We start from the raw sequence: 12,344 nt of genomic DNA on the forward strand, positions 1-12,344 counted from the left end.
TCTTTAATCAATATAATTATTCCGATATATCACATAATCATCTTCCCACCACCTTCTGTTGCGCCCGCGGAAGTGGGATAGATCAGATTGCAACAATAATTTGAGAAAGAAAAATAAATGAGGCACAGATTTTACGTGGAAAACCCCTAAACAAATTAGGGTAAAAACCACGGGCAAGGGTAGAAGAATTTCACTATGAGAAAATAGGAGTTACAACCACTCTCTAACTAACAAGGAGAAAACAAGGATAATTCTCTCTTGCTAGGAAGGAGAAATACACTCAACAAACTCTCTAATATCTCTAGTATATGAGGGAAGAATAGAATGATTTGGGATGACAAGAATGGCAAATGACCTCCCTATTTATAGTTGAGTATTATGGGTCATTTTGTAGTTAGTCTAAAGTTTAGGGATCAAACAATAAATTGTTCTTCAATGCCTAACTTTGACTTGCCTAACATTGCCTAATTTTGCCTAACAATGTTGATCAAAATTTGCAGCTTGTGTGCTGCCTAATTCTGCCGACACCTTCGCAGTTTTGATGGCCATTCCTCTCTTTTTTTTCTTGGACTCTACTCTAATATTGTAATCATTAAATTATATATTATATTATTCATTGACCAAAATATTTGTTTGATATAAAAAAACCATAAGGGTATTATTTATCGAGTGATACTCATTCTGTAATTTTTATAACAATTGAGCTCATATTGCTTCTCATATTATTTAATATTTCGATCAATTTATAAATAAATAATTAATTAATGAATATGAAAGATTGTTATTAGTTACACACCTTATATGTCATAACATGACCTAACATTTTGCACAGGTAATTTTTTCGTAATTTTTTTATATATAAAAAAATCTATTTCTTGACTTAGAGGCGTAAGCAAATCAAGCTATTTGAATTCAATTTAGTTACCGTCATTGTCAAAAGAGGTTCAATCTAGAGTAGTTTGAGTAGCGAATTGAGACAATTTTTAGACATATTAATTAATACTTAATTTAAACAACTTACGAGACTAATTCACCTTTTTTTTTCAAAAATTTATAATATGAATATAGTATTAACATTTTAATTACTATATTTATATATTTATATTATATAAAACAATTATAATCCATTAGGTAATATACTAATATTGGACTTTTGTTATGATATCTAATTGTAAAATATTTTTTATTACAATTTGTATATTAAAAATAGGGGAAAAATAATATATTAAAGATATTCGAGTTGAGATCCCATAATTCGAGTTTTACTGGCTTGATGAAAATAAGTTGTTAAATGATTGTTTAACCAAAAAAGAGTAAAATATGAAAGTTTTGAAAACCAAATTTTGAAAACCAAATAAAGCTTGAAGCCCTTATTATACATCATAATATCATATCACGTTTGCATTGTTCCAAACCGTACTTCTCTCATCATTATACCCTGCTAAACAACACATTCAATGTCCCCATCTTCTACATAATAAACCAATCAAAAACACATGCCATTTGCCAATTGGCTTAACTCAAATAATTGAGCATTCAATCCCATTGTCACTTGTGTCTTTAACTCGTAAAGATAATAATGGAACATATTAAATCATTTGTATAGAATTAATTCATAAATAAATTCAGTCAGAAATATAAAGATATAATAAATGGATATTAAATCTCGAAGAATGCTTGACATACAAAATAAGTTACACAATTAATTTAAACCTAAAAGACAAAATTTTCTTAAAATGTGACATTATGTGGTGGTCTAGGAAGCGTACATGGTAATTTTCTTGTCAACCAACTTTGAATGTACATAACTATGTTAATTTTTTACATTTATTCTTAAAATGTGACATTATTTTATGTGAGATATTGTAAAATTTTCTTGTCAAAATATAATACACATATTATTTCCAAATTCTTGGTTACGTGGACATTGCCGAGATTTCCAACATTCAATAATTTGATCTGAATCTCGTGGCAAATTTGCTGTGTGCTTTGTGGAGACTGGAGAGACCCATCGCAGCCACGTGCATGCAAAATTGAATAAATCCATAAAGGGAAATAAGTTCCATCTCTGATTGCATGTCGGAAATTTTTATAATGTAGTGACATGAGTTATATTATTATTTAATTTTGTAACGTTGTATATAATATATTTTTCTTGAATTTTATTTTATTTACTAATTTTTCACGCGTATTGCGCAAATGAGATAATGACTAATGTTTATTTTTAAATAAGTACTTCAAAGTATATTAATGCAAGATGAGTCACACTTGTGTGAGACCGTCTCACGGATCCTTATTCGTAGGACGTGACGGATCGGGTCGAAGCAACATGCAAATGTCATACTTATATGTGCAAATGACAAACTTATATGTACAAATGTCATACTTATATGCTCAAATATAATACTAATCAAGAATACAATTTTTGTTACTTATAAGAGAAAAAGTAATACATTTTTCATAATAAGTAATGTTGACAAGTGTCTCTATACTTATATGGGAAATATAATATTTTTGAAGAAAAATGTAATACTTTTAAATCGAAATGTAAAAGTGTTTTATTTTCCCTTAAAAGTATTACATTTACCCTTATAAGTAACAAAAATTTTATTCCTGATTAGTATTACATTTGAGCATATAAGTATGACATTTCTGCAAATAAGTATTACACATATGCATCTTGACTTAACCCGTCTCACGATGAGACGGTCTCACACAAGTTTTTGTCATACAAGATTATATAAGAGATGTGTATGCATAGGTAATTAAATGAAAAATTTGTTTATTTAATCAGTAATTCAAAGGTCCTGTTTGGCAAATGGTTGTTAGCTGATTGAGTTAGAGGGTATGACTAGTTGATTGTAGAAATGTGTTTGGAAAATTAACTTTTAGCTGATAGTTATTTGATATAATTTATTTTCTTAAAAAGCTAATTGAAAAAAGTTGTTTTGAACAGTTTTTTGAAATTTAGCATTTTGGAGGTACAAAAAGTTAATTAACTAAACACTTATTTTCACTTTTTAACGAAGTCAAGCAACTAAAAGTGGTCAAATAAGTCAAATTTGACTGATAAGCTAACTATTTTACCAAATAGGACCAAAGTATATTAATGCAAGATAATATATGAGAGATTACTTATAATTGTCACTAGAGTGTGTTTGAAAACCAAGAAAATTACTTCTGCAAAATATTTTGTGAAAAAACGAGTCATTTTTAAGAGAATATTTTCATTTCTAGTGTTTGGTTGAATTTCAGAAAACTGTCTCGGTGTGTTTAGTTCATTTTTTTAGAAAATGAGCAGTGGTGGAGATAGTGGTGTGGTGGCGGCGACGGTGGTACAGTGACTGTGTGGTAGTGGTGGTTGTGGTGGTGGTGCTAGTAGTAGTGGGGTGGTGGTGATAGTAGTAGTAGTGGGGTGGTGGTGGTGGTATACTGGTGTGAGAATTGAATTAGAAAATGACTTTCCCCAAAGAAGAGTGGATGTCGTTTTCCAAAAAAAAAAAAAAGAGGTTATTTTTCATTGATCAAGCACTATTTTTCTTTTGACTCACATTTTTCAATCTTTACCAAACACTAAGGATATATTATACTACGTATTACATTATTACTCAAGAAGAATTTGTTTGTACTTAACAACATTTCAATCATTTTCCAAATAAATCACCAACTTGTAAGTCTTGTTTGAATATATATTTTAGTCTTTATTTTGGTAGTTTGAAGTGGAAAATATAGGTTCACACGTTTCTATGGGTCCCACGCCCTCCTACCATATATTGCTTCTTCTTCTTTTTTAAAGAACCTACCATATATTGCTTTTTTAAGATTTTGAATCAACTTGAAAATTAAAGATGAACTTCGTAACATCATAAGAGGTAGGTGAGTATGATAACTCATTTTTTCTTATATATTTTTTTTCTTCAAAATTTCAGTTTGCCCCATGATTACCACGTTTAGCTTGTCAATTTATTTTATTTGACTAATATTTACTTTTAAAAATAGTACAAATAACAAAAAAAAATTATACTTACCAACCATCCTTTTACAAGTCAATACTTACCTTGCAAAAAAAATCATTATAAAATATTTTGATGCTCTCATTCAAGCGAAAGGAATTTGATATTAAATAGTTTAAAAAAAAATACACAATCATATGTAAAAATATTGTATTTAAAAATGAAAAGTGATGGGTTATATTTATAATTTTTCATAAGTAGAGTGGTTGAGCATGAAGCTTCTTTTTTTTTCTTTTTTCTTTTTTTTTTTTAATACAACATTTAATTTCATTCCGTATTGTAACACTTTTCTAAATAATAGTTGAAAATTTATATATTAGGGGTGTTCGGTAAATAGTGATTAGATGATCTGGTTAGTGTGTTTGACTAGTTGATAATATTAGATGATTGTAGAAAGATGTTTAGTAAATTAGCTGTTAGCTGATAACTGATTACATGCAAAATGACTTTCTTAAAAAGTTAATTGAAAAATCTGTTTTGAATAGCTTTTTAAAATTTAGCATTTTGGAGTATTAAGTTGTTACAAAAAACTAATTAATCAAACACTTATATTGGTTGATTAACCAAGTCAAACCGCTAATAGTGATCAAATAAGTTAAAATTGGTTGATAAGCTAATTATGTTACCAAATAAGGTCAATATCATGTATTACAATGTCGTGTGTTTTTAAAGTTATATTATATGCATTACAAGTTATAATATCCCTTATATATCTCTGGCAAAGCACTCCGTACGGTTTTATAAAGCACATGATATTGTAAATTTTTCTAACAAATTGTGATAATTAAAAAATTTGGATTAAAAATTTTATAAAGAGAATAAAATAAGATGAAGTGGTAAATGGGAAATCATGTTTGAAATTGGGAAGTCAAGTTTAGGGTGGTTGGGAGTTGAGTGCAAATGAGAAAAAGTGATAATGGGAAGAAAAAGAAAAACAGCATATTCATTTTGATCAACAAATGTGCACATAATAATTAATATCTAAGATATCAAGGTCTAATCACCTTTTTATTTAATACAAAACTCTAAATTGTACCTGAAACTCAAATTCATAACCTTCCATTTGGGAGAACCATTTCGCGCAACTAGACCACAATGTCAATAACGTATAGAATCAATCTCTTTTTTTTTTTAAACAGAATCAATCTCTATTTATACCATTAAAATTATAAATTTATAATTAATTATTTATCTACAAACCTAATATTAATACACGTAATCATACAATATATGGTGTTTTATTAAAAAAAAAACTTCAAATATCAATTTTCAAAATATGGGAATTTAGTTCAAAAACACTAGATGTCAATTTAGCCACATAAATATATGCAAATGTAATTGATCTTAATTTCCATATAATAATATCTTGCTTTCAAGGTTTATACCATTCTTCATTTCCATTGAATTATACAAGTTGGATCTCATCTAGATTAAGCTGGCTCACCTACTCCCCCCACTCTCAACTAATTCCACCAACGGTTAATAAAAATGTTTTCCCCTCACTAAAGCTCAAGGGAATGGAGAAAAACCTTCCTAACAGAAGTTAATTACCTCAAGCCATCAACAATATAAAAATAAATTTCATATTTTGTCATTCAACATTTTTCTTTGATAACCCATATTTTTCACCTTCAGTAGACTATATCCTATACCCCATGAACTTGCCTCCATCATAAATCGAATCAATTTTTTTTTTTGGATGCTGTGAAAAACTTCCATAACCCTTTCGAGTATGAGTAAATCCTGTCTTGTGAAATAATTTTTTTTTTTAAACAAACAAACCCTCCGTCCCAACGTTCAGCACACTAAGTTGTAGGGGACTGGCCAAATAGTTTGCTCCATTCACCCATTCTCATGGGTGGGGATCGAACTCCTAACCTCATGCTTAAGGGATGAGGTGCTGAACAATCATGCCAAACATGTTGGTTAAAAAATAAAAAATAAAAATAAAAACCTTCACTATTGTTGTTGATTTTATGGTCATTCAGGAGCAAACCAAAATAAAATTGTTGAAGAGATATCAAAATTGTAAAAGGGAACTCAAGAAAGTTGAAAGAGTGAATTGTGTTAATTTGACGTGCATAAATTGTCTATTATACAATTTAAGTCACTCTTAATCTTCTATAAGCAATATCTAACTTTCATAAACACAACACTACTCGAAATATCTCTTCTTTAAATAGTTAAACATACCCAAACTTCTATAAATATAGAAGTTAATTTTGCATTCCCGCTCTATTCCACCTCGAGCTTAAGGCTGCCAACATGGACAAAGAAGCCTTGTCTAATTTACCAACTCTATCCTACGACAAAGACTCAAGCGGGCAAAAGACCATGACCAAGGACCTTGTCAAGTCGAGAACAGTCATCTTCTCGCTTACCCATCACGGGCATTATTTGACATAACTAAGTTAAATATCTATCTAAAATTTTATATCTATTAATTACACATGATTGATCAAATCTATTATACATGAATTAAATGTAATTATAATTAAAGAAAAATTAAAAGTAAGGTCAAAACCGTCAAACACGGTAAGAGTGCTCTATTTCCTTGCAAGTTGCAACGGATCTCATATTTCACGGAAGTTATGTACGTCGTATATACTTGACACATAACCATTGAAGAACAGCTTAGTTTGCAGAATTCAACTATAACTAAACAAAACAAATTAAATAAAACAAAAATTAAGAGGAAGAAAAATTAAACAGAATTCAATTTAAGTGGCATTGGTTTTTCTTTAGGAAATTAACAGTAATTACAAAAGGATTATTGTGTTCCTTCTGAGGAGTTTGGATAATTATGGGAGGGTATAATGGGGATTTGGCTAATCTCCCCGGGAGGGGCTCCAAGGGGTCATATCCATGGGATAGCTGCCCAGTACCCTCAAGAAGGACGTGAACTCCTGCACTTCTGCAAGCGCGTTCTGCGCCCTCACGTCCGCCATGGATGCCTCGAAGTCCACGTAGAACATGTATTCGAAATGCTTGGCGGTTCCGACGTTCTCGTCGTCAACAAGGCGGATCGGGCGGTTCCGGTGGGGGCGCGACTCGATCTTCGTCAGGCTGATGTTCCGGAAGGCGAAGGCGGAGAGGACCTTGAAGAGCACGCTCGTTCCCTTGTCGTGAGCGAAAACTATGCTGGTTTTGAAAGGCCGATCGGTTCTAGGGATGATCGGCTCCCGTGCGAGCATCACGAACCGGGTCACGTTGCTGGAATCGTCCTGGATTCCTTCTTCGAGGACGTGGAGGCCGTAAAGCTCGGCGGCGCGTGCGGACGCGATTGCGGCGGTGTCGCGGAGGTTGTTGGCCGCGATGTACTCCGCGGCGCCGGCGGTGTCGTCCACGGCCTCGCGTGCTACGTTGAGGCCGAGTTTGGTGAGAGTGAGCTCACACTGAGCGAGTGCTTGCGGATGGCTAATGACGCGAGTGAGGTACTCCTTGCGGACGCCTGGGAGAGCGAGGAGGCAGTGGTGGACGGGGAGCTGAACCTCTCCGACGATGTGGAGGCGGTGACGGAGGAGGAGGTCGTAGTTGCGGTGGATGGAGCCGCCGAGGGAGTTTTCAACAGGGAGGACGGCTCGGTCTGCAATCCAGAGCTCCACGGCTTGGAATGCCACTTCAAACTGGTCACAAGGTATGGCCTCACAGTTAGGATACGCCTTGCCGGCGGCGGCTTCGCTGTACGCGCCGGGAACACCCTGGTAAGCGACGCGGAGCGTCGAGCCGTGCATCGGCGCCGGCGACAGATCCGTAATCGTGAGCGGCTTAGGAAGGCTGCTCTCGATGGGGACTAGATCTAGCGTAGTCATATGGCCGTTCACGGCGGTTATATTCCCCGCATCTCCGCCGCTCTTCTGAACATCCTGCTGCTGCGACACAACCTTACTCGCCAAAATGGAGCACGAGCTCTGCCAATCAGCTCGCGTCGCGCCGATGTGGCCACCAAAATACCCGGACGGCGCGCTGTTCGTGTTCACAGTAGAGCTGGAATTAGCCGCCGCCGCCGCCGCCGCGCCGTTGGCGTTGGCCGAGTCAAACCGGAACGCGCATTGGACCGCGAGACGATTGGAACCGACCCGGTGAGTGAAACCCGGCGGAGAAGACGCCCGGGTTAACGATTTGAGATTAATACCAGAAGATGACGTGAGGGATTGCATAGCTCAAAGGGGGGGACTCAAATGGAAATATGAGATAAGATCCGTTCCAAATTGGAAAGTGAAAGAGATATAGAAAGAGAGCGGTAAAAGCTTGTTGTTCTCTGTGAAGGGAACGTCCAAGCTGAGAGAAAGAAAGAAGGCGGAGGGGTTTATATATTGCTGTGGAGAAGACTTGAGAGAATTGGTGTATGCAAGTGTGCGCAATGGTAGTTTGGTCAATCTCACACCTACCCTCTTTAGCTCTCTCCCTATATTATTAAAATAAAACTTATAAATCCATCCAAAATTTTTCTAAAAAAAGGTTAATCAAGTATTGATCTAACATTTTAATATTAGTTGATTTAACACGTAAGCATTTTGTAAATTTTTTATTACTCTAATAATTCATTTTTAATTTTAAATATGACCCCTAAATCTTAAAAGAAATATTTTAAATAATAGTTTAAAATTTTACAATGTATGGAGTTAGGTAAAATTGCATCTATGGTGTTTTATTGTTATTATTTTTTGTTTGACTACAGGTTTTTTTTGTCAATCAATAAGAACCATACATCAAGACTAATCATGTTCAAATCAGAAGGAACTTTAAGGAGGTAGCAGAGCACTCCATGATGAGTTTCAAGGTAACTGTATTTTTATGACTGGATTTAAAACTTTTGATTAATAGAGGTACATAAGTGAATTTAACCTCATGACATTATAATGTTTTTAATTTAATTAATTTTAGGATATAGTTTTTGTTGGTATATAATCTCCTATTAAAACGCAAGAATTATATTACTTAAGAAATAGCTCACCAACTAAATTTGGTCTAATGCGTGTATCTTTGAATATACACAAAAAATAAATAAATAAAATAAATAGAGGGGGGGTTGGTGTGGGAGAAAGGAGTGGTAGGAAGAATGCATGAGGGGCCTGTCGGCTGGCTGGCTACTGTGTTTTGTTTGGGTTTGAGGTTGAGGACCACAAACACAAGTTGGAGCTTTTGTCACGCACACTAAACCCTGTGGCCTTCGCTACTTCTCTCCATGTTATAACGATTAGGTATACCTGAATATGTACACTCAGTTGCTGGATAGGTGTTCCCGACTATCATTCAATAATTTACAGGAAAGTCTGAAATATAAATTGGATTAGATTGTTCATAGGTGATTGGTTCAAATTAAAAATTGTTAATGTAGTTCTTAAATATAAAATTTCTATCCATTAAAACTAAGTATAAAAAAAACGTAAATGCGAAATAGCTTGAATCAAGCGCAATTATCTATATAAGATTTACGTTTTTGGGACGGAGAAGTATATATATATAACTCATGAGAGTGTTGATGAGGTGGTGTAAGTTTGAAGAATGAGTGTTTTGCCGCTCTTAGTCCTACAAAGCATAAAGAACGATTAGTCTTGATATGTGATCTTATATAATTGGTTTAGGAAATCTTGGCTTGAGCCTGTGAGCTCTTGGCACTAATCTAGGTTAATTTGCTTCCTTGTGATTTTTTGTCGGCTAGGATTATAAGGCGTGTTTATTCATATTCCACTTTCAAATAGTGGTGGTAGGCTTTCTCATTTAGGAAATCTTTAACTAGATAAAAATAAATAAGTAGTATATGATTTAACAAGTTGTTACGATGAAACAATGAGAATTTGGTTATTTAAGGTGAGTAAAATTCTCCAAAAAAAAAAAAAAAGGTGAGTAAATAATGTGTGGGTAAAATGTTTTTGAATCTAGTGTAAATGGTATTCATGACATGGTACGGTTCCAATCACGTAACTTAAGATTTTTGAACGCAATGTATTTAAGATTTTTTTTTTCTCAAAAAAAAATAAAAACTAGTGGTTTGTTTGGTGATATGGAAAACAGAAAAGCACATGTACATTACTTAAATGTAGCAGGACTGCAGTGATACTTTAGAGCTGTAGAATTGACTCCAACATGTACGGGTTGTTATACATATATATCATCCATAGGTGTAGGAAAATGGTTTTTTTTTTTTTTTTGAGAAAAGTTAATTCTACATATAGTAATCTTTTCATATTAAGTCTTAAACTTTTTTTCCTTCTAATTTTAACCTTTTCTTATTATCTCCTTTTATATATATATATATATATATATATATATATATATAGGGGTAAATTCGAATGAGAACTGCCCCTATAAAAAATAAAAAGACTGATCATTGTTGTTCATCATAGTTCATCAATAATAGTTGAAGACTTTAGTAAAAGAACATGTGATCAATTTTATAATTAAATATTTGTAAAACTGACTCCATTATTTTTTTCCTTATTTTTTAGCAACCCTCAATTATTGATCTATTTAAATGAATTGATCAGCCATTACTTTTTACATATTCTATGTCTCTGTGTGTGTGATTTTTTTATTTGAAAAGAAAATTCTTTTTTTTTTGTTACAACATCTGGTATTTTCATATGTATAAAAGTAATTCGAATTTGGTCCAAATTATATCCACATGATTTAATTTTTAACAATTACATTAATTGTTCAATTACCAACTATTCCAAACTGCTGGCTTAAAATTTTTGTTTGAATTATTTATAATTACCAATTTAACAAACCATTGAATTATTTGTTTAGGATAGGGAATCCCTGTTCATAAATATTCCACTACAAAGACTGGGATCTAATTTTATCCCATCTCTGGGGGTAGAATATGCCCTGCATAGCATGGCATCATACATTTTCCCCCAACTATGATTCTATGAAGCCTCACTTTCCTAGCAGTCTAGCACCTCTTCTAGAAAATGTAATCCATTTTGTTGACCCAATATGTACAAGCACAAAACAGGGAACAAATAAGAACACACACATTTATATAGTTTCATTTGATGTTTTCAAAAAAATATATATAGTTTCATTTGATTAATTTAGAGTTAAACATGTCTCACCATGGGCAGTTCAAGTTGATTAATAAGAACACACACATTTATATAGTTTCATTTTTATAATGTTGTCCACATGGGCAGTTCAAGTTGGTCACATATATGGGTGAAATTTAAAAATAAATACCAGGGATCGAGTATTTGCATGAGTCTCACTAGCGGTAGTGTTGCGCAGTAAGCAAAGGTCTAGCTTCTGTGTTCAGCTGAGTTACCATGATTTACATCATCCGAAATGCTCTGTCAGGTTAGGGGTTGTGGATTCAACCTTTTGGAAAGAAAAGAATTATAATGCTTTTTTGTAAGTTATTTTATTTAATATAAAAATTTGGTAAATGGTTGTTTTAAGAGATAGAATCCTTCATTAAAAGCTTTAGTATCAAGAAACTAGGAATTTTCTTGATTTTTTCTGCACACATAACATTAAGTTGCTTAGAAGTTGCTAAGCATCAACATTCAACAGACAGTAAATTGAGTTAGTTTCCCTGCAAATTCGGTAGTTGTTGAAACGAGGAACTTTCTACACCCTTACTATTAACAACTTGCAAATTGCAATTTAACTATTTAAGCAACAAACCATCACGTGACAACGAGAGATCAAAATAACTAATAACATATAATTAAGAAATAAGAATTTTTTCCTTTAAATTAATATTACTGTAGTTTAAATTATTCGTTTGTGACAATTGGTTAGGGCACTCTAATGTAATGGTAAGGTCTTGACGTTTATAAAGAGTGTATTTTGTGCCAACTATCATGTAGTATGATGATACATTTTTTACCATTCTAAATAAGTGGTCACATGATCAAATCCCGGTGTAGTGGGACTTTGATTCTTTGGGCTGAAAATGCTTGAAAAAGTATATAATAGATTCTATCTTGTAAAATATTATGTGTGTTTCAAAGAGAAAAAAAGAATATATCATTTTAAAGAGTTGGATCATGGTTGGCAATGTGGCTAGAGTTGCACTAATTTAGTGTTTATTTTTTAACGAGGGATGCATGCCACCGTTACCCGGTAGTGTACCATACATTATGTAAATCACATTAAGAAATCAAGTGAATGTTGTTTAAAAAAAATGAACTCATACCATCCAAAATACAAGATTTATGCTACACTCACTTGACTACTATATGCATTCAGAGCAAATTTAATGTTTTAAATTTTAATGAAAAAAGAAACCCGCAGCCACAATCTAATGATGTATACTAGGTAAACTTTGCTTCTATAGTTCTATGTAATAGTTTACAAATCACATGAAAAGACCTTGTGCAA

General features: G+C 33.1%; 1 protein-coding gene across 1 annotated transcript; it reads right to left on the reverse strand.

The window, feature by feature from the left end:
- Positions 1–6,562: 6,562 nt before the first annotated feature.
- LOC116016822 (arogenate dehydratase/prephenate dehydratase 6, chloroplastic-like) lies at positions 6,563–8,347 on the reverse strand. The gene has a single exon (XM_031257245.1). It carries the CDS (start codon positions 8,171–8,173, stop codon positions 6,842–6,844), a length of 1,332 nt encoding a protein of 443 aa, XP_031113105.1. The 5' UTR covers positions 8,174–8,347; the 3' UTR covers positions 6,563–6,841.
- Positions 8,348–12,344: the final 3,997 nt, after the last annotated feature.

The sequence above is a fragment of the Ipomoea triloba genome, chromosome 4 (genome assembly GCF_003576645.1).
Source record: "Ipomoea triloba cultivar NCNSP0323 chromosome 4, ASM357664v1".
Taxonomy (NCBI): Eukaryota; Viridiplantae; Streptophyta; class Magnoliopsida; order Solanales; family Convolvulaceae; genus Ipomoea; species Ipomoea triloba.